The 24,075-nt window shown below is 45.1% G+C and overlaps 1 protein-coding gene across 1 annotated transcript in view; it reads right to left on the bottom strand.

The window, feature by feature from the left end:
• SKAP1 (src kinase associated phosphoprotein 1) overlaps window positions 1-24,075 on the bottom strand; it is a 227,651-nt gene that overhangs the window by 203,268 nt on the left and 308 nt on the right. The window contains exons 2-3 of the mRNA XM_074979091.1: window positions 19,739-19,844; window positions 2,354-2,379 (exon numbers count right to left, since the gene is read on the bottom strand). Coding sequence (XP_074835192.1) covers window positions 2,354-2,379; window positions 19,739-19,844 — 132 coding nt within the window. The remainder of the gene's footprint in view (window positions 1-2,353; window positions 2,380-19,738; window positions 19,845-24,075) is intronic.

Here is a 24,075-nt window from a genome sequence, read left to right as displayed (position 1 = left end):
GCATGAACATGGTAGTGCTGCCAGATCCTTAGGCTGGTCTGACATTCTGACTGCAGGCAGAGAGGTGCCTTCAACAGCACTGGGAATTTCACCCGTTCCCTCTTAGAGGCCAACAGTTTGTTTTGTTTTGTTTTGTTTTGTTTTTTAAATTAAAGTCTGGAGAGCTGTGTAACTCAGAGCCATTGAAAGAACACCTGAATGAACTTCTGGTGTTAGAAGCTTTAACTTTGAGAAGGGTTGTCACTAGCAACCTCTCAGAGCTCAACAACATTATACAGGGATTCCCAGGAGCATCTGGCAGTACACAGAGCCCTGCTCCTTAGATCCAGCCTCTGCCTCTCCACGGCCATTATTTCAACACTCCGGGTTTCTAACATGGCCCCTGATCAGTTGGTTGACATTTTAAAATGCCCCCTTGTTGGCTCCAAACACACTGGAGTCTGAGGAGAGGGAATACTAAGTGTTTCTCTAGCTCTGCCCATTGGAACACTCAGCCCAAAGTACTTAATGGAGGTTTTCGATTACCGCTTTGTTTGGCTGCTGGAGAAACTGAGGCACAGAGAGTCTCTGACCTAGGTCACACTGCAGTGAAGAGGGACAAATTCCGCCTAATCTCCAGCCCCCTAGGCTAACCAATAAAGCCCATTGTACTTTAACAAGGTCTATTGGGAAGATCACAGAAGGACACGTGAAAGCTTCAAAGCACTCTGCACAGAAGTGTTAAATCCCACACTATGGCTAAGCTGATTTAGGCACAAGTAGGCAAAAAGACTTGCCCAGTGCCATGAAGCAAGCAAACTGAAGTCAGGGCAGGCCATGCTCAGACACTTGAATGAACCAAATAGCCACTGCCATCTCCCTACTACGTTCTCAGAGGTTAACTGTCATTCCCCAAACGGGTCAGATTTACAAAGGCATTTCAGCCCGATGATGCAGGCAGGTGCCGAGGGGAATTTACCAAAGAACCAAAGTGAGTAAGATTCCCATTTTAAAGCACTTCATTTCCTTTTGGAGATCTGGCTCCATTCTACAAACCAAAGCTACAACCCTGCTGCAGCATATATATTATATAAAAGACCAAAGTGTTGATGAGAACAAGAGCATGTGGAAGCATTTTTGTCCCCTCCCTTCTTAAATGGTGTGACCGTCTCCTCCCAACCCAAAAAATAAATCTAATTTTGAGCCCTTTTATGTGTTCTAATCCTCTCGTCTTTTTCTAATTTTGAACACAGCTGTCTGCTGTACTTTCTCGAATGCTGCCAGATGCTGGGTTCATCAACCAAACCCAGGAAAACAATGGGTTGAAAGCAATTAGAAGCAGGGAGGCTGCACCAAGACACGTATTAAAATGTGATAACACTGTTCTAGTGGGAATTGCAATGCTGCTGCATTTCTGGGCTGCCAGACAGACAGGAGGCCTTGGAAGTGGGCCCTGATTGAGGAGGTAACATACTGGAATTTCTATCTGGAGCAAAATGAGGGATTAGCTGAGTTAGAACACAATTTTTTTCTCTATTACAGCCCTAACAACCATGCTGCCCAGAGATGCTGGTGGATCCTTGTGTTTGCACACACATGCAACAGTAATCAAATACACGTTAGTATTATTAATTCATATTCTGGTAGCACCTAAAGGATCTTGATATAGGATCAGAGCCCTACTTACTAAGTGCTGAATAGACACATAAAAGGTAGGGTTGTGAGAGAAGGGGACCAGTTCAATTGAAACAAAAAAAAAAAAAAAAAAAAAAAAAAAAAAGATGACATTCGCGTCACAATTCCACTGTACACACAAAGCATCCACTTATTCGTGTTGCTTTCAATTTGCAGGTACCCATGAAAGTTAAGGTCATTATTAATGATATGGTAGTGCCCATTACACTACTGCACAGAAGAGACTGTCACTGCCTGGAAGGGTTTAAAATCTAAAGAGACCTGAGACTGGTAGTGCCAAAGAGGAATGTTAGGTGCCCCAGGTCCCAGAGCCGGGAACAGAGCCCAGGCTTCTTGACTCCAGACCCATGCCGTATCCTGTAAGGCCAGGCTGTCTCTCCAATGCAAACATTCTCTGGAGGCCTCTTCATATTTGCAGAAGACCTTTTTGGGCTTGCCGGCAGCATGTGTATATGGTACTTCTAGATCACTCACTCCACATAACTGGAGACCCATGCCCTGAATCCTCCCACCCGGGGGGGGAAGATAGTGCTAATGGCTCCAAAAGCTCCTCCATCTGCCAACCTCTCCCACAACTCTTGCACCTTCTCCTAACTGCCTCATACACTGAAGGACAAAGGCTCCCCTCTGACTCAGAGGCCCAATCAAACTGGCAGCAGAATGGATAAGCTGCACTCACCTTGGGGCAGAAATTCCAAATGGTACCTGCAGAACAAGAAAAGAGAACAGGTATAAATAGACGTGATCTTAAGTGAGGTGTTCCCCTCTGGCAGGTAATTGACAGAGGGAAGAATTATGCCAGACACGTGACCAGAGACTTCGTTAGCATTCAGAGGATGCCTCAAAAGAAGCTATTGGCCCTCTTGAGATTCCGTACCCCTGAATCAAGGATGAGTCAGTTCCAAGGGCTCCTAAGCCTCTTGGTATTATGGATCATTTCTTCAAAGCCCAGAGACTTTTGTAGAATGTCCTCCTGCCCCAGGCTCACAGCCCTCCATTTCATCTCTTTCTTGCAGGAACCACAGAACTTGGCTATATGAACAAAAACTGCAGTGGAAGAACACTAATAGGAAATTACATGACTAAACTTGCAACAAAGCAGCCGTGCCCACTACAGTGGGATAAGCTCCCCCATTTCATACCTTTGTTGTTAATTTGGCCACAGCCTGCCCTAGACACAGGACTTTACTGAAACCAAATTTAACCAAACATTGCTAGCCTCTGTATAAATAGCCCATGGACAGAAAGAGGATGAAGTGGACATAAGGTATTTGTTGGACACTTATTTGCTGTTCTTTAACCCCATCCAGTTAAGGTTTTCTAAGCACCCCACAATTGCTAGTTTGTTAAAACTCATTCTGCCCTGCACTGCTGTTCTCTACTGCAGCCATTCTTGGGTCTCATTTACATGGCCAGCTACTGCACTGCAAGCAAGGATATGAATCTACAACTTGTTGGTAACATCCCAGGTGGACACTGCTACCACATGGTGGAAGATGCAGAGTTTGGCTTCACAGACTTCGGTCTGTCTTAGCATATTGTGCTCTCTCTCCAGGACTTTCACTGCACCGTAGCAGTGTCCACACAGGACATTCCACACAGTAGATTTGCAACTGGGCTCACCAAGCAGACAAGCCCAAATCTAACTGGGATGTGCTTTTGCCATCCAGGGGGAGACCCCTCTCAGTTAGCCACACTGGCACAACCTCAGGGTCCAAAACTTTGCAGCAGTGCATACACAACTAGCATATAGTGGTTATGCCATATGTATTCCTTGCAATACAGCACTGCCTACAGAATGTAGAGATCAAGGCCCTAGCTGTGCTGGATGCTGCGCAGACACATAGGGAGGAAAAGTTCCTGAAAAGCTTACAATCTGAACAGACAAAACAGCAGAAGGAAGGGAGAGGATACAGGTCCAGACTCGCAAGTCAGCAGAGGAACCCAGATCTAGGTTCTGGTCTTGTCCCTTACTCACGATGCCAGTGTTTTTCAACACTTTTAATATCAGGTACTGGCTTGCTGCCTTCTTTAACTGTGCCAGAGAGATTAAGGGACCAGCACTGGTCCACAGACTGGCATTGAAAAACACCGCGCTGCGCCACTCTTCTCTATTTTGTCCCATTTTCCTCAATGCTACAGGTGAATACTCGGGTGAGCTCCCTTTTATGTCATTTTAACAGGGAACTCTCACAGATGAAATGCTCAAATACAGGGGCATCAGCTCGCCCCACGTAAGAAGGCTCTTTGAAACAGCCTCACTTCGGAGGGAAAGCCACAGAATGACCTATTCCCAGACAGCCTGCCCAGTCTAAAGGGCCTGGTCTATGGATATCAATGGCAAGATTCCAGCACTGTGTATATAAATCCACTCACTCTGCATCCTCATTAAAAGCTTTCATGAAGAAAGTGATTTAACACAAATGTTCAAGCAACTGACACAGATTAATTAGAAAACTACAACAGAATCCCAATGATGGAGGGAACATTTATTTCAACCCTTAGCTATGAATAAAACGCATGCAGGGAAGAGGAAGAGATTGCATCTAGAACACGGGCTACAATATTTAATCAGTGGTAAAAAGTTACTGGCTACATCTACACTAGCCCCAAACTTCGAAATGGCCACACAAATGGCCATTTTGAAGTTTACTAATGAAGAGCTGAATATGCATTTCAGTGCTTCATTAGCATGCGGGCGGCCGCAGCACTTCGAAATTGATGCACCTCGCCGCCGCGCAGCTCGTCCCAACGGGGCTCCTTTTCGAAAGGACACCACCTACTTCGAAGTCCCCTTATTCCCATGAGCTGATGGGAATAAGGGGACTTCAAAGCAGGCGGTGTCCTTTCGAAAAGGAGCCCCGTCAGGACGAGCCGCGCGGCGGTGAGGCGCATCAATTTTGAAGCGCTGCGGCTGCCCACATGCTAATGAAGCGCTGAATATGCATTTCAGCGCCTCACTAGTAAACTTCGAAATGGCCATTTGCATGGCCATTTCGAAGTTTAGGGCTAGTGTAGACACGGCCACTGTGTGTTAATACTGGAAAGAGACACACAGCCCTACCTCAGGCTCCTTTGCTCTACTCTCCTAGCTGGGAACTTTAGATACTAAGGTGTGGTTCATTTTGCCCACTTCCTATGTTCCTCTGTAGAATTGCTCCACCTTATCCTATCTGCAGCAATACTGACCTGCTTCACTGGCATCTCTTTGGGCCACCAAACTCAACCTCTTTTCCATCCCTTCCCTGGAATCTCTCTCAGGTGTGGTGGTCCATATTTCACTCATACTGCCCTACACACAGTACTACCTAACTCCCAGCACCACACATTTAGAAAATGAAGAAAAAAACTCCTATGACTACACTGCATGATATGTTTTTCCAGAAATAACTTATTTCAACATTCAACCATCAAAAATAAGTTATTTCTGAAAAAAGTATTCACACTGCAAGAGTATTTTTAAATTGAGCTTTCACACTAGAGAGCCCAATTTTGAAATAAGAACAATGATGGGATACTTCCTTGGGTGCCGAGTCATAATTACCTCTGCTTAGTACAAAGTCAATTTCGAAATTGAAAGGGGGGCAGGGTTGTCAAAAATCATTCATTTTGGTGGAGTTACTGTTTTGAGTTAAATGCCCTGTTATTCCAGAATAAATCCCCCAGTGTAGACAAGCCCATAGAGAGAGGTAATCATAGGAGGAATTGTTGCTGTTAAACAATTCAAGGCCTTTATAGTCCCTCCTTGGACTATGTCTATTGCCCCTCTCCTGCATTTCTGCGGAACCCACAAAGCACCCAGCAAACACAGTCTCCCATACAGTTTTGCTTATCTAAGGAAGCAGAGGAAGACAGATGCAAGACCCACCCGCCCCTTTCACGTGAAATTCTAAACAACAGTTGCAAACCACCATCACCTACAATCTGCCTTTCTGACTCAGACAAGGCTCCTCTTCCGCAGTGCTGCCAGCCTCAAAGCAAAAAGAACGGTGGCTCACTGACCATTCTAATTAGACTTCTCTGCAAAATTCAATCTCAGGAAAGACTGAAGCCTTTAAGATTCAGGAAGATACAAGTGTCAGTTTTACAATACTCATCACATCTCCAGCCCCTTTCATGCAGAGATCTCAAAACACTTCACTAACAATTCAGCAGGCCAAAGAGCTGAGCAAAATAGGTCAGCATTATTATCCTGTTTGACAGATGGGAACCCAAGGTGCAAAGAGGGGAAATGATTTGCCCAAGATCTCTCAGCAGGTCATTGGCAGAGGCCGGGAACAGCACACAGCCTTCCCATTCCCAATTCCTGTGCCTTAACTATCATTATTGAACAGATTTCGTAGTGCTTAAGGCAGGAAGTAGCCATTAGATCACTTAGTTTGGCCTCCAGTCCATCAATGGCCTTTAAATTTCACTCAGACACAGCCCTGCTGAACTCTATTACTTTAGTTAGATTAAAGCATTTCAGTCCTTGGGAGACCAAACTGTTGTGTGCCACTGACAAAGAGAAGAGGAGACTGAGGTGCCGCTATCATCGCAAGCCCCTGCACTGGCAGGCTGTAGTTTGTTAAAAGCAGCCCAGACAAGGACTCTGCCAGTCTGACCTGGGGCAAATTTCCCCTGGCCCCAAAAGTGACAGTCTGTCCGTAAGCACAGACTCACAGTCGACCTGGCAAAGGAGGCAGGGCCTTGGGCATAAGGGGCAAGGCTGGAGCTCGCTTCCCCCCCAGGCAGCCTCAGCACCATTTCGAACAAGACAAACTAGCACTGGCCTGCCCTATCTGGTATCCCATCTGATACTTTGTAGATAGGCAAAAAACAAAGAAAAATCCCACCACACAGGATGTATCAGATGAAGTGTGTTATAGGGAATGGGGAGAAGGGGGGACACGTGGGAAGCCTTCCTGACCACTGCAGGCTGAAGTCTTGAAGCATAATATTTGATTGTACAGTATTCTGTTTTATTCATGCAAATGTTTACATTTTGGTAATACCTGAATGCCAACGACAGCTTGTTTCTGTTGTGCTTGGCACTACCCACACAGAGAAACTCCTCACAATGTATAGAAAGAGACAACAAGCAGATGGGACAAGCCAACCAACCCGCACAACAAATACGAATGGGCATCCTCTCCCTCAGAGTATCCCATAGCTCAGAATTTTCCCCTTCATGAATCTCACTGTTGGGGTTTGCCATTACACTCCATAACAATCTGTTTTTGCTTTTCATCCTGGGTCTCTCAGCATCTCTAAACTCTTTTACAGGGTCATGTTAAAGTAGTCTATTCCATCCCCTCCATCCTAGCTCTTCTCAGAGTGGAGACATTTTCTTATCTCCTTTTGCCCAGCTCAGCAGTCTCCCAGAGCAGAGATACTTTTGTTTCCTGAGCCACTAATGATTGCAAGGACAGGAAGAAAAAAAATCACTTCTTGTTTTGTGAACTTTTGTCTCTAGTTCTTGAGAAGCTGTCCTAATCTCCCCTGAACATGTTTTAGTGATAACATTTACTGCACCGGGGCCACAACGATTTTCTGTCACTTTCAATTCCAGTTCAATAAAAGTATAAGAGCTTTGTTTCTAACCTCTGTCATTTTTAATACAGTAAAATGGTTTAAAAAAAAAAAAACAACACAAAATTGAGTTCCCTTTCCTACTGGACCAGCAATCCTACATTAGCTTCACCCTTATCAAATTTACAAAAAAAATTTTGTTTTTTTAAAGATAAACAAACAGCTGAAAACCTAAATCTCATTAGATCAATGTATGCTTTTAGTCTCGAGCTTTGATCATTTTCACTCTAGAAAGTATAAATGCAGAACAAAGTTAGTTTACATTTTTTTTTTTAAAAATAAAGTCTGGGAAGAAAGATGGTCTTATGGTTCAGACACAGGACAGAGTAAAAAGATCAAGTCTCCAACTCCTGGCTCTGCCAGAGCTTCATGTGAGATTTTTGACTAGCTGCTTATTTTGTTTGGGCCTGCCCACTGCATGCACCCCATTTCAATTCTAAAAAGCAGGCTTAAAGGGAGATTTAAGAGATTGGCTTTGCTGTCCCTCTATATAGATTTTCATTGCTCGTGAAATGCCTTTACTAATGTTTTCAGAGTGCTTCAAGATCCTCGCATAGAAGCTTCTACAGAGGTGCTAGCAAAATTCAAAAGCTGATCAAAGTGTGGCCCTTTCTATCCATGTGCTCAGTCCATTGAGAAATGTGACCATTTGGGAAATTCCCTTCAAAAATTTGCCTACAGACAACCTGATGACCAATATAGTCACTTCATTAGAAAGTATAACTGTATTTGTAACACATATAGTTTGCACACAGTCCTTTGGAACCATAGCCAGCGAAGCAGCACTATAGGCAGAGTTTAGCAAAGCAGTTCGGGAAATCATCTCTAGCCATTCAGTGATATGCAAAAGGAGAATGGAGCAAGAGGCCAGTTTTCATTTTCATCCTTAGGTGGGCTGCTCTGATCAGCATCCCTGAGATTTTAAAGTACCGTGTCAGCAGACAGCAAGTGGTTATGCTTAAAACTAATGACGTTACAGCAATTTCTTCTGGCAAATAAACCACCAACTTTACAAATTCCAAGTGTTTGACTTGCTTCATTATGTCCCAACAACGTACCCAATGGGATATGTTTAGGACCAAGGGCCTGATCCTGATCTCAGACCACTTCCTCGTACAGCTGCAATTAACTCACATTAATCACTCACCATCAAAACAAAAAGCAGTCAAGTAGCACTTTAAAGACTAGCAAAATGGTTTAGTAGGTGAGCTTTCGGGGGACAGACCCACTTCTTAAGTTTTGTTTTGATAGTGTATAGACTAGCACGGCTTCCTCTCTGTTACTAATCACTCACCAGTGAGGCATCAGAATCAGGCCCAGACAATCCCCACCTTTCACAAGACATTAAACACGTTTCCCTCGTGTCCTATTAGCTTGATTTAGCATGGTTATTTTTGTCTCTGTTTAACTCTTTCTCCAATGCCTGCTATTTTTAGTTTAGCCATCGTGGCAGGACCGGTCCCCTGCGAAGAAGGAAAGAGGCTGCTCTGCTGAGTGCCTTGGAAAAATGGGAAGCAGCAGCCTGCATTAGAGCAGGGAGAATGGGAGGGGCTAGAAAGTGATTTAGTGTCTGGGCCACAAAACAAGCTTTTTAAAAATAAATAAAAAAGCCACTACAGTACAAAGAGAACTTTGAAGTGACACGTAAATGAAAAATCTAACCCAGAAAAATCTCTGATTTGCATTATAAAGCTAAGGAACTAGTGATACACAGCTAAAATTTTAACTGGTCAGAATGGAATACCAAAAGCAGCTAATCTGACCTCCAGGGTTTTCAACTCCAATTGAAACTATTCCAGGAGAATTTTTGTTTCAAACTTAGTCTCACTTTCTTTAAATATCCTCTTCAGAGCTCCAGAATGGATTTCAATAGTCACCAGGAGATTGATTGGAATTCCAGGAGACCCCAGGCCAGTCCTGGAGAACTGGCAAATGCCCCCCGCCCCCGCACAAATCACAGGTCACCTACCCATCTCTGTAAAAGACTCATATCCTACAGCGGAGTTACGGATGTCTTCAGTGTGACATGGGATGATGAATCACTTGATCAGCGCCCTGTTCTGTTCATTCCTGATGAAGCATCTAGCACTGACCACTGTTGGAAGACAAGATACTGGACTAGATGGACCATTGCTCTGACCCAGAGTGGCTGTTCTTAATCTTGGTTTAGAGACCTCAACTCAGAGAGCCCACCACATACTCTAATTCAAACCAGCAAGTGACATGTCCCATGCTACATAATGCAGCTAAAAATCACCCCAAGTCACCGGCAAACTGGCCCAGTGGAAAACCCTACCCACAGCCAGTGTTCCTTGTAACCTGAGCACTTGGCAGGCACCCAGAGGAGATTCAGTTACTGCCCAGCTGCTTGGTGGAGTGCCCACAATGCCCACAACCGGCGGCCTGTTTCTCTCCTGGAGGTGCACAAGACAAACTTTATGATGCATGGATGATAAAAAAATAGAGGGAACATTAAACATGGCTGTTATTTAGACCATAAGCATGTGGCTAGACCCAACCAAAAGTGGAGCATGCATTGTACCCAAAACAGGATTTTATTTAAATAAAAAACCCATTCTCACAGCCAATGAGGTTATGCATTAAACTTGTACATAAGCTGCACTTTCTGGCAAATGTTTGTATTTGTTTCCTGAAAGACATTCAGGGCCTGGTTCTAATGTATTTACATTCCAGTCATATTCTACAAGTCCTATGCAATTTACAAATTCTAAATGGAACTCAGTTTTACATTCTGGAGCCTGATTAGATGTACATATCCGAAGTGGATGCACTCTACACAGACATAATTAACTGAGTGGAAATGAAGCAGCATTGTCTTTTTGCAGCTGGAGAACTAAATGACCAGCTCTTCAAGAGGTCTCCACTCCCCCATAGACAGACTTGGAAGAGCTCATTTTTAATCATCATTTCAACAGATAAGAACAATGTTTATTTATCAGCGTTCACAGGAAATTATGAAGGAGAACAGACGATTACTTAATGACAGTTATTGAGATTCAGCACGTCACCACATTATAACCCTTAAACAGGGCCAGTGACGGTTGGGGGGAACTAAGGGGGCAATTTCCCATGGACCTGGGCAATCCAAAAAGAACCCAGAGCTCCCAGTACCATGGCAGCAGCTGGAAGCTCCCTGCTGCTTTTAAATCACAGCAATTTAAAATTATGGTAGCGGTGTGGCACTGGGGGAGCCCAGGCCACCCAGGGCTCCCTGGCACTTTTAAATCGTGGTTGAAGTGGCAGCTTCTGCCCACTGTGTGTGTGCGCACCAGCCCCCCCGCCCCACCTATGGTGCAGCTCCATGCTAATGTGGCAATCCCACACTAACCTAGCAGCAGCATGGGGCACCCAGAGCCCTTTAAATTACTGCCAGAGCCCCACCTGGCACAGACTGGGCAGCATAGAAGAACTGGCTGGGGGAGGCTCTTGTGCACCGAGGTATGTGCAGATGTGCACCATGAGGAGAAACACAGACATGCCACTTCTGCCTGGGACCCAGAGCCACCCTCCTCTCACGGGCCCAGCATTTCTGTTGGCAGCCTCAGATGCTAAGAAGCTGGGGTTTTTTCTTACTGTGCCTATCAGCACATTCTGATCATCAAAAAGGAGTAAGTATGTATCGCTGGGGGTGCATCTACACGAGCCAGGTAATTCGAAGTAGCCAGCACAACATCCAAATAGCACGTGTCACGTCTACACGCGCTGTGTGCTTTTTCAATGTTGAAATCGATGTTGGGTGGTGAGATGTCTAAATCACTATTCCCATCCGAAGATGGGAATAGCACCCTACTTCAACATTCAACGTCGAAGTAGGGCATGTGTAGACGATCTGCGTCCCGTTACTTCGAAATAGCGGGGTCCTCCATGGTGGCCATCAGCTGAGGGGTTGAGAGACGCTCTGTCCAGCCCCCGAGGGGTTCTATGGTCACTGCATGCAGCAGCTCTTAGCCCAGGGCTTCTGGCTGCTGCTGCTGGGGGTCCATGCTGAGTGCACAGGGTGTGTAACTGGTTGTCGGCTCTGTGGATCTTGTGCTGTGCAGGACAAGTGTGTCTGGGGGGGCCCTTTAAGGGAGTGGCTTGGGGCTTTGCTGGCCCCTTATTTTGATGGGGAGCGCTTGTGTGTGTGGACGCTCCACACTCCCTTCCGGGGCGGCTCCTTTTGATATTCCCCGTCGCTACTTTGACCTGGAACGTCGACGGCACCAGCCCTGGAGGATGTGTAGATGATACACGTCAAAGTAGCCTATTTTGACGTCCTTACTTTGAAACAGTCTACTTCAACGTAGTGTGCTAGTGTAGACGCTCTATGTGTATATAGTGTAATTCATTGATAAAAGTCAAATTCTGCTGAGCCACTATGTAGGATCCTATTACCATTACAATGCCCCAGTCTTGCAGTTTTCAACATTAAATCTTCACGAAGGTCACTGTCATTACCCCTACTTTACAGGAACGAAAACAGGCATGGAGAGGTGATGTGACATGCCCAAGGACATAAAGTGGATCAATGGCAGAGCCAGAAACGGAACTCATTTTCCAAAATACAAATCCAATTCTTTAATAACAACACTAAATCTTACTCTGGTACAGTTCCTTTGACTTAAAGAGAGCTACTCCTGGCTTTCCACAGTCAAAGCAAGATCAGAGTTGGATCTAAGATTAGATTGGCACTGCAAAGCATGGTGCACTCTCCACTCCCATTGTCTGCCACCACTGATCCTGAGAGTTGCTGGACAAGACTCTGCTTCCCAGCTGACAAATCTAATTGCTAAATAATGAGTCAAACAGACAATAAAGTTGTTGTGATAGATACAAGAATCATTGGCTTTGTTCATAAGATCATAACGCTCTCTTTTGGCCTTAAAAGGTCCCTAAATACTAATCCCACTTTTCTCTGAGACTCACTTTCTGCAGGACCCATAAAATCCAGTCAGTTTACAATCAAATTTCCTGCATTTTCTCATCCAATTAAGCATACTCATATCACCACAGATGACATTAAATACATATTTTAAGGCTAAGTCTAATGTGTTTGCTGCAGAATTTTTTTTTTTAAATGTTGGGTGGGGGATAAAAATCAATGCTAAACAAGATTTCAAGCAGTGAAAAAAATGCAGAGTAGTGGGGAGGAATCTGGGCTCGCCATTAAGCAGGTCCTCTTATGAACACTTCAAATGTTTTTCTCAGCTAAATGTTACAGAAGCAGCAGCAGGCTCTATGGTGACTCTGGTTACCCCTGTCTCCATCATTTACAGGCCTCAGGTTTCAGATTAACAATGCATCCTCCAGGAAATGGACGGGAAACGGGTAATTTTATCAGACAGAATGGCAAATGATGCAAATTACTGAAAGGATCATAACCCGGATGGTCCCAAACTAAGTTACTGGAAAACTGGGGGTTGGGGGCAAGAATTCATCCCATGTATAAATCAATCAATCAGGTTGCACCTGGTTTGAATTTGGCTCCAAGATGTTTGAACATGACGGAGCCAACCTTCACGGTCTTCACATGTACAGCACTGAATAGACAGCAAGAGATTCACAAAGTAAAAACAGAAACCTTATATAGTCCTGAGCTTTTTGAAAAGTTAAGGTTAGCATGAATGCTGACACTGCAGAAGGGAAGGATTTTTTTCACAAATGATTTTTCTCCACCTCAAGCAATATGCGGGAATGACAGAGCTGGTTTGCAGGGACAGAAAATGCACCTCAAAAGCTTTTGGATATTTATAGGCTGGCAAAAGACTTTTCAGGTACCCTATGAACAGTATCCTTGTAAGCTGAGCACTTGGCAGCCGCCCAGGAGAAATTCAAATGCCACCCAAGTGATTAGCAAAGTGCCCACCATTAGGTTAGTGTTTCCATGGGTGGTGCATATTTGCACACGCCTCAGTTCACATAAAATTATTTTGCACCTGAATAGAAAAAAAAATCCACACATGGATAGCAAAAGAGTAAATGAAACATTGCTTGTGAAATAAATCCCTATCCAGTGGTGAACCTGAACCATTTCTCATACTTAACAAAATCCTACAACCAAGTGAAACAAATGTCAGCTTCCTGAATAAATGACAGATGAAAAACAGTGCTTGGGCTAATTAAAGACATTGTAGAGGGGCCAGTCCAGCCTTGAGGGTAGTATGCAGTGGTTGATTATCTGCCTGACTACCAGGTCACATTCTTAAATTCCCTTTTATCTCCATATTGTACATTATGCAGGATAATGAACCTCATATTGGTGAAAATTACATGCAGGGCAGTTACACTAACGAACCAAAATTACCCTGAAATTGCTGCCTCTTGCACTCCACTAGTAAAATTTTACCAAGCAAGATTGGAAATTAAGATAACAGATGCGGTTAATCTGATTAGAAGTTTATTAAAGCAGTGCCTAGCTCAGTTAAGGACACTTGGAAGTCTGCTATAAAAGATTTCTTCAGATGTGGGCATATTCACCTCAATGTAACTTTAAAAGTGAGCTGGCCACACTGCAGTTTGGCTATGGCTCTAGAACAGAGTAAGTGGGAAGTTTAAGATGATATGTAAACACTTCTAAACCCACTGATGTAGAAGATTACCTAATTCTTTGACAAAACACTGTCAGTGACATCATTCAGGATACTGAAGCTCCAACATACTGGGCCAAAATTAATCCTTCCTATAATTCCACAGGGGATGTATCCAGCCTTTCAAAATCTTTGAAAAGCAGCCTGACACCAAGTGCAGTAATCACTCTTCTTCGGGACTATGCTTGTGCACTGCTTGAAAGCATAAAAGGGATCAAATATGCATAGTCATAGTTTCATGACTATATAATACTGAAAATAAATACCAGTCTTAATCAGTGTTCCCTGTAATTTTTTCCATTCATGGATGGTGTAAATTTTATGTGCATCAACGCATGTGCAGATGTGTACCATCATAGAAACACAAGCTGCTGGCTGTGGATGGCTGCAGGCACTCTCCTAATCAGTGAGTCAGCACCTGAATCTCTCTTGGGTGGCTGCGTAAGTGCTCCGCTTACTGGGGACACTGACTTTAATATGTATTTATCACAGAAAAAGACATTTGATCCTTCAGAACACACATGGTTATTACAGCAGCATTTAAGGACCCAGATTGTAGTTGTAGGTCCTGCACCTGTCCTAGAACCTGTGTTCCGATTCCCAGTTTAATACTCTATCCATAGGACCACACTGCTTCTCAAGCACTAGAAGGTCTGGAGTTTGGGTGCAGTTATAGATTCTGCAAATGACTGCAGCTCACAGATCAAAACACAGGGAGATGGGGGCACAAGCAGCTTAATACTTAACCCTTTCTGCCTAGCTCTTCTTGAACATTTTGCCTTGCTGAAACTGAATAACCAACGCCAAGAAGTGGCTTCCATTGGCTGCAAACTATCCTTCCAACAGTGAATTTAGACAACTGGCTGGCTCAGAACGGACCACTGAGGAACTATCCCTATTTTTAATAATCAATCTCATTTCCTGTCTCTGCCCTTGCTGATAGATGACCTCACTTCAGCATTTTGACAGTTTCTTGGTTACTGTTCTTCCCAAAGGGCCAAGAGGGGGCTGGGCTCCCCAGTGGAGTCACATATCCATTTCTTCCCAAGTGTCAGACATCTGGTGCTAATCCAGCCAATAGCACACACCCCAGCCTAACAGAAGCCTGATGTTCTCAGCAAACAGCTTTGAAACAAACCCACTGAGCCAACTGGGCCCCAAAACAAGATTGTCTGACAATCTGAGAGCTCGGGAGGAAGAATATAATTCCTCCGCTCATTTTCACAAGAGCTACTTTGCAAGCAGATTTTCAGCGCCACAAATACTTTGCTTTTAGTTAATTGACTTATTTGCCAGCGTATACACCTAGGGTTGTTCTTCACTGTCCCATGTAGTGACACCTAGACCACTTGGAGAGAGAAAGAATGAGTCTCCTGTACAGCCTTAGCTGACAGAGCCAGCTACTGGCTTTTACATGAAACTGGAGAGGCCCCTGCACAAAGCCCCAGAGGTCCCAGGTTTGAGTCTGTCTGTGAGCAACTGCACCAGCAAATTGTTCCCTTTGGCCTAAGGATAGGACAAGGAGCAATGGGCTTAAATTGCAGCAAGGGAAGTTTAGGTTTGGACATTGGGAAAAACTCTGTCATGGTGGTTAAACACTGGAATAAATTGCGAACAGAAGTTGTGGAATCTCCAATCAATGAAGATATTTAAGAGCAGCTCACATAAACACCTATCAGGGATGGTCTAGAGACTCTGGACAGTGCTTGATCATGAGCATAAGAAGATGGCACAACACTGCACATTAAACTTGATCTGGAACTTGATGACCTCTCGAGGTCCCTTCCAGTTCTAGTGTTCTATGATTAACCCCTGCAACAAACACCAATGGTCTCAAAGTACTCTCAGAGCCACACATGGATATTCTAGGAGGGAGACATTTGTAGACTTTGCTCAAGGGACAAATTGTAGAAGATTGAGGAGGACTAGAACTCAGCCCTCAGCCAGAACACTGGGCATGCTCCAGCAGAGCTACTCCCAGATACCGAAGTGGAATAAGGGGAAGCTATTCCTGAAAGTCACACGTTTCTCATGGATTCATGAAACCAAGGTGTTAGGCCCAGACCCCATGGCAGTTCAGCATCTGAACATCTCTGAGGACGTGGCTACAATTCTGCTTCTCCCCAGCTAATTACAGCTGGATTCTATATATCCTCAACAAGCAGCATATGAAGATGGAGCAATGCTCTGCACTTTAAACTTAATTGTTAGATTCCCACTGATGACATTATTAGACCATTGAGAGGGCAGTAGAATAAACACTTGAAGGCCAAGTTACAGGAGCAGCTATTGAGCTAGGCTCAGAAGCACAAGCCCTATAAAAGGCCCTTCCCCATCAGGGATGTCTCTTCCCCTTTCCCCCTCCATGGTTAAGCAGGTGACTTATCTCTATTATCAATCTGAATAATGAAGTTCTATGCCCAGAGCCATCTTTCATGATACAAAAAAGTAAAAAGCAAAAAGAATGCCTGCACTGATGACGCTGATGACTTCCTGAATACGATGCTGATGACTTCCTGAATACATACCACAAAAACCACAGCAAGCTCCCCGAAGAGACTAATCTAGGCCAGGCCCTGAGAACAAGATCTGGTTAGATGCTTTAGAGAAGAAGGTGGCTATTATTACAGTAAGCTGCTACCACAAATCTTTTTCTGAACACTTCAGGTTAGAACAGCAACATTCAAACACTCCGTTCTCCACCCGCCACCAGGCAAGAAAAGAGCAACCAGAAAACCAAGGCTGCATTGCAGCATCCACTCTGGGACAGCTGCTTTCTCACTTCTGTCTCCACATAAGCCCATTGCAAAGAATTACAGAGACCAGCACCTCTTAGAGCCACAGCCAGGTTTACAGGAATTTCAAAGGGAGCCAAAGAAGGTCCCATATGGTCTCCCATATGCTTGGGGATGGGACCACCATGTGCTTTCCTGCTATATTGCAAAGGCTGCACCAGAGGTGGTTCATATTCATGTGTTACCTTCTCCTAAACACTACCACCAAGTACAACTCAACCGACAGCCTGAATTCACTCTTCCCCCTAATCCAGTGGGTACCAAGCCACTGGCTTTGCTAAATGAGCAGAAGAACCCAGCAGAATGAGTACCTGCCAGCAGGATGGGGCTGCTTTAGCCCAACATTGACAGCCAGTTACATGGATAGGAGAAAACAAACAGGTAGCAATGCACCTTGCATTCAAATATTGAAGGATGTTATCTTCCATGGCACTGCTCCCTTGCAGATGCCATAGTCCCATTTTCTGAAGGCTCCTGTCTTCTCCCGCATTCAGCTTGCTTCAATTATTCAGGACAACCCAGGCTGATAATTACAGTCTGGAGTTGCTGAATAAAACTGATGTTTAATTAGCCAGCAGGAAAGATCGATTAAAATACAGCAGGACATCTTGCAAAGTTCTTCAGTGGGAGTGTGGGGAATAGACTCCGGCTGTGCCCTTCCAAAGGATAACGCACACTGCATCTCAAGCACTTGGCTGTAGTTTTATTTAAACTGGATACTTAGACCTGTCATGCCCCTGAGTTTTATCACCAGATCTTAACGCCCCCAGTGCCAAGGTTCACATCCTATAAAGACCAGACTATCACTGAGTTCTGGAGCATGTCTCCACCTGAAAACCATAGGCAGAACTCACCTCCCAGGACCTTAGCTATCTTAGTTCTCCCAATTTTCTATCCATGCTGTTCCATGGGGAAGAATTTCTCCCAGTAAGTCAACACAGTGCACATTTAAACCCCAGAGAGAGTAATTCACTTCATGTTTTGGCCCTGTGATAGACTCCAGAATCCCAGCATCCTCAAAGTTTTGGGGATCCTGGAACCCAAATTCAAACCTAGCCTTGAACTCTGCAGATGGCACACCATCTCTGTGACTGGTCAAAACCCAGGAAACACACACTTCTAACTGCTAAGACCTGGGCTGAGTCTCTAACACACAAAGCCTCAACAAATGAAATTAATAGGCAGCAGCTTTAAAACAAAAGGAAATATTTCTTCACAGAGCACACAGTCAACCTGTGGAATTCCCTACAAGAGGATGTTCTGAAGGCCAAGACTCTAACAGATTCAAAAACTACAGTAAACACTCTCATATCCAGCATTCTATCATTGGGAACTCTCAAATAACCGGCATTTTATCATAAGTAACGTTATGTTACGTTTTCCATAAGTACAGTAAATAGTGAAAGTAAATACAAATAAATACAGCAAACACAGTATAAGTTTACAGTGTATTTACCAACAGCACTAGTATTGTAAAGTACTCTGCAGACATTTTTGTTTGTTTCTTAATCTCTAATCTTGTTTTTCTTTAGTGTTATGCATTGCTAAGTACACTTCTCTATTATTCAGAATATTTGAATATCAGGCAACCTCCTGGTCACAGGGCTGCCGGCTATGAAAGAATTTACTGTAGATAACATTCATGTAGGATATGTCATCAATGGCTATTAGCCAGGATGGGCAGAGATAGTGTTCCTAGCCTCTATTTGCCAGAAACTGGAAATGGGTGACAGGGATGAATCACTCAATGATTACCCATTCTGTCCATTCCCTCTAGGGCAGCGGGCATTGGCCATTCTTAGAAGACAGGATACTGACTTAGATGAACCTTTGGTCTGACCCATTATGGCTGTTCTTATGTACACCTTTAGAAACAGGTGTCACCCTTCCAATCTGGTATAAGGAAAAGTAGCTTACTCACATATATGAATATTCAGGCTTGTTTTCAAAACCTCCATAAAGGAGAGAGATTCATTGCATGATTTCTGACACCACCAGCATCCTAAAAAGGGCAGCATGATTTAGTGGATGGAACCATAGACTAAGAGCTCAGAAAATGAGGGTTCAAATCCTGGATTCTGCCACTGGGTGACCTGGGATAAGCCACTTCCCTCCCTGTGACCCAGTTTTTCCCACCTGTAAAATGGGGCTAATTACTTCTTTAGTAAAGGACTTTGAGATCTACTGATTGGCTACATCTACACTAGCCAAAACCTTCGAAATGGCCATGCAAATGGCCATTTTGAAGTTTACTAATGAAGCGCTGAAATACATATTCAGTGCCTCATTAGCATGCGGGCGGACGCGGCACTTCAAAATTAACACAGCTCGCTGCTGCGCGGCTCATCCAGACGGGGCTCCTTTTCGAAAGGACCCCGGGTACTTCAAAATCCCTTTATTCCTATCTGCTCATAGGAATAACGGGACTTCGAAGTAGCCGGGGTCCTTTCGAAAAGGCGCCCTGTCTGGACGAGCCGCGCAACGGTGAGCCACGTCAATTTCAAAGTGCCGCGGCTGCCCACATGCTAATGAGGCGCTGAATATACATTTCAGCGCTTCATTAGTAAGCTTCAAAATGGCCATTTGCCTGGCCATTTCGAAGTTTTTGGCTAGTGTAGACACGGCCATTAAACTGCTACACAAGAGCTACGTATCTTGGTCGAAGCTGTGCAAATACACAAGGCATCATCCCTGCCCTACATAGCTTACACTAGAATAAAACAGGTTACAGTCAGAAAAATCCCATCTGGAAGTAGCTCACCTCCTGCACACATTCTTACTGAGTGCACAAAGCTTAAACTCCCATGCACCCTCTGTCAATGCAATTGGCATTAAACACCCATAGCTTCATCCAATTGCTCCTCCAAGGAACAGGCACAGCTGAGCGGCACATGAAAGATTTTAGTTAAGTCTTTAAGGCCCAGCTCTATCTGGCCATTTAGCACCTAACTGCTGCAACCAAAATCACTGGTTCTGGGGCTCCCTGCTTGTGAGCTAATGGTGCTTTTGGAGGCACTCCTTAGACCCCTGCTCCGGGAGCCAAACCAGTTCGGCATGTGTTGGTCTTGCTAATCTGCTCCCCTTGGAACGTAGCATGGACGAAACACCAACCTGGCCTTGACTTGCTGGAATCCTACCAGGAGTGCCTCTCTCTGGTCTCTTGCTCTAGCACTCAGGTTCTCATTCTCCAGCCCATCTGCCAGGTAACCTTCAGTATCTGTGGGGGAAGAAAGTGACAAACTATCAGGATGCTACACAGGTGGAAGCAAGAGTTAGATTTGAAGGAGGCTTGCTTTCAAATAAGAGATGTATGCGTAATGGTCCACTAAAAGCCTCTGCTCAAACAGCCTTAGCCAGCAACTTTCAAAATGTGTGTCAAAACTATTTTTGACTCCTAACCTGAATGCTTCGGTAGTTACCCAAGAGAGATTCAGGTTCCGCTGAGCTGATTAGCAGAGCGTCCACAGCAAGCAGTGTGTGTTTCTCTGTTGGAGGTGCACAACTGCACATGCCTTGGTGCACATAAAATTTATTCTGCTCATGGATGGGAAAAATTGGAGGAAACACTGGTTGGGACACCAAAGTGTATAATGGAGGCTAGCAGGGCTAGCATTTGACTTGCTGGGGTCCGGGATCAAAGCTGAAGTCCAAGGCCTTCAGCTACAGGTGGCAGGGTTCAGGTTATAGATCCACCAGCTGGGGCTGAAAACCCTTGGAATTTGGCTTTGCCCCCTGACCTGGGAATGCAAGGCTAAGGCTTCAGTCCCTGCCTCCTGCAGCCTCAAGGTAATTTTTGTTGTCAGAAGGGGATCACTGTGGGGGAAACTGAGGTTTGAGAACCCGTAACGTAAGCTCTGCTGTATGGGTGCGTAACTATTCAAAGCCATCACACTGGTGGGCAGTACACTGAAGTGCTGCCTACAGCCCAATATACATTTGTATTCCAGAATACAATCCTATTCATGGCTATAGCAGAAGATGAACAGTATCATTCGTTTACTGGATGTGGGATGGGAGGCACGAATTTAAAAGAGGCAAAGTGTATTAAACCTCAAAAACTGCATAAGTTTGGATGGACTCATTTCTACTACTAGACAAACGGCTCCATGTGAAATACTCCAAGGTCCAACAAATTGTATGGTCTTTTTTCAGATGGGCTAAAATAACTTACTTGTGGAGGGGGAGGGGAAAGACAAAAAAAAAACTTTCATGAACAAAAATCATCTCAGATAATACTTATTCCCACAGTTCTGTGGCTTATGATCAAAGCTCTTCTATTTGCATGGATATGGGCTCTCCATCCAGAGAACTCGAAAATGAATGATTGTTCTCAACACCCAGTTCTGATCTCATGCCAGTGCAATGCCACACATTTCAACAGAGTTGCTGCCAGTTTATGCTGGTGAAGCAGAGTTTAGAATAAAAGCCATCAGTGATGCAAGTAGCCAGCATACTGGCCTACATGAGTTTTAGCATACACTGTGACACTAATGAGAGTTTAATATCCTGCTTGCCAGGCTTTCAACTTTCACACCACTTCTACGTGAAAGTTCATCCAAAAGAGGAGGCTCTCTTTAGTATACCTGAGGAGTTCACACAGCTCTTTAAAACATTAACCACTCCATCTGCAAGTGTGTAACATGTTCTCAAGATCACAATGGCCTGAGAGGCATATCCTTTTCTAACTCAACCTTGGTTTCCTGCTACCGCTTGTTCTGAGACACATTTGAAGGCGCACTCAAAGAATGCTGAAGTTACCAGCCATGGTCCTTCCAATCTTTTTTCATCCACTTCTGGATTTTTCCATCCATGGCAGAATATTTTTTTATGTGCACCAGTGCATGTATGAACATGTACTACCAGTAGAAAAAAACAAAAGAAAATGCTCTGGGCACTCTGGTAATCAGCTGGGCAGCATCTGAATCTCTCCTAAGCAGCTTAACAGTAACACAGGTTACCAGGACAATTGAGAATGAAAATCATGGTCTGGGGTGAAGCAGATATCTAAACTTAGAGGAGGGGTGAGCCAAAAACCACCACACACATGAAGGGCCTGGATCCAGCCTGCCGGGCATTTCTCTCCGGCCCACTCAGCTGATTAGCAGATTGAGCATATTTACAGCCAGCAGCATGTGTTCAGCGGCCCCTCCACCCGCTTTTTCCATCTGCAGCTGAGCTGCACTAAGGGTTCTCCTGCTAGCTGTGCAGAGGGAGTAGAAGGGAGAGGATAGTGCTGAAGTCAGGGTGTTCTCCTGCCCCTGTACCACAACTCCACAGAGCAGGGAGAAAGAGACATACAGCGGAGGTGCTCCCATCTGAAGCATGGATGGTAAGTGACTCCTCAGGAGTGCAGAACAGGGGAGAGGGGAGACAGCAGAGCAGGACAGATTTCCCTTAGAGACAGAGGGTAGCTTACCCAGCAGCAGCCACCACACACATTGTGCCACTGACACACATACCCAGCCTGTTCCACACACACATAGTCACTGTCACATAGACAATGCAGCACACTCTCAGTCTGCATCACAGGGTCTGTCGCTCACACACCCTGTCTCTGTATCTCCTAGCCCCAAGCCCTTCTGCGTCGGGCCCTGCCCCTTCCAGGGAGCCAGACCTGGCCCATCACCAATACCAAAATTTGTGGAGTGGCCCCTCTGTGAAAATTACTGTCCACCCCTGCCTTAGAGGGATCTACTATGGGCACATAACAGCAGCTGGATGATCATGTGCTATTCCCACCTGACCAGCAAAGTGGCTAGTGAGCAGGACTCAGGAAGCCTTGGATGTGTGCAAAAGCAAGCAGTCTCAGCCCATCTCACTTCTCAAATTGGACGCAAAAAGTTCCCTCCTGAGTTGGCTGAGGTGCCAGGTTTGTATAAGTTTTGGTGGTGCCCAGAAGGGATCCAAGCAGAATCATCCCATCCATAGGCCAGACCATGGCAACCACCATGGGCCCCACATTTCAGAGGGATGCAGGGTCCAGGGTGGTCAGCAGGGGCACTGGTGCCAGCTGCAACAAGTGACCCAGCCTCAGCCCATTCTACTCTGCTCTATCCCCCCATGCCACCCCCACCCCAAGCTCCCACCCACCCCATCTCTCCCCACCCTTTCTCAAGTGATCCTGGGATCTGGGCAGGATGAAGCAAGGCAGAGCAGTCTGACCCCAAACCAGGCCACCTGCTTACCTCCCAGCTCTGCTCTAGTGTGGGGCCCCAGACATTTGCCCCCATCCATGCTATAGACAGGACAGCTCTGAAAATATAAACCCAAACACTGGAGGAGCCAGGCCACGCTCCTGAACATTGCTGGAGACGTGGTACCACAGACCCATAAAACTCATCACCTGGAATACTTTTAACTTTCCATTTCCAGGCAACAATAGGAAAATTAACAAACCTTCCCAGCTTCTCCGGCTAGCTCTTTTCTGCCCATTTCCTTTGATAGACCTCTCTCTCTCTCCCCCCGCCATCCCTTCCTCAGGGCAGTCACTTCCATTAGGACAAGTTTTTAACATGGTCCACTTGTTTTCCTTGTGTCCTGGTAAGAGTGCAGCTGCCTTCCTTTATCCAACCAAAGGAGTGCAGAAAAGCAGCTGCCTCTTGTTAACCCCTCCTTAGGGCAGTTTTCCCATGTCTGCTTCAGGTAGATGGCCCTCTTGAGCCTAGTATCTGAACTTCTCACATTCTTTAATCCATGTGTAGCCTCATACACCTTGACAGTGCTGTTGTCTGCACTGTAAAGATGAGGCACTGAGGTCCAGCAGCATTACATTTTAGGCACTTAACTTGCAATGATTTCAATAGAAGCTAGGCACCAGTGTTCCCTCTACATTTTAACATCCATGTACAGAATAAATTTGGTTATGTGCACTGAGACAGGTATTGATGTTCACACCATAAGAAACACATGCTGCTGGCTGTGGGCACACTGCTAATTAGCAGAGCAGTGCCTGACTCTCTCCTGGGTGGCCACCCAAGCACTCAGCTTACAGGGGACGCTGCTAGGCACCTAAATACATTTGGGCCAGAGATGTGAATGACTTGCTCATGGCCACACAGGCGGAGCATGGGAAACCCAGCGGCTGAATCTAGATCTCTGAAGTTCAAAGTAAGGCCGCTGTCCCTTGGCCTACCCTTCTTTTCCTACACTTGTAAGCATTTAACTTGTGAAACAGAGGCATGGTTCTGCTGCCCCACAAGAAGCCCAATGATGTCATTTGGGAAGCCAAGCACAAAGAACTGTGGGAGGATTTATGGTAATTCCAGCTATGTACTAAGTGCTTTCCAAACACTACAAGCAACAGTCCCTGCTTCGAGCAGCTCATAGTCTATGGACAAACCAGTAGACCAAGGTTAGGGGACAGTGGAAAACAGCAGGCTATTATATATGCAAGTCAACTTGTTTCTCTGTAAGCACCACAGCAGAAACAGGTCATTAAGAAGGACTTA

Source organism: Carettochelys insculpta, chromosome 28, assembly GCF_033958435.1.
Source record: "Carettochelys insculpta isolate YL-2023 chromosome 28, ASM3395843v1, whole genome shotgun sequence".
NCBI lineage: Eukaryota > Metazoa > Chordata > Testudines > Carettochelyidae > Carettochelys > Carettochelys insculpta.
The sequence above is the reverse complement of the archived record's forward strand: the minus strand, read 5'-3'. Positions and strand labels throughout refer to the sequence as shown.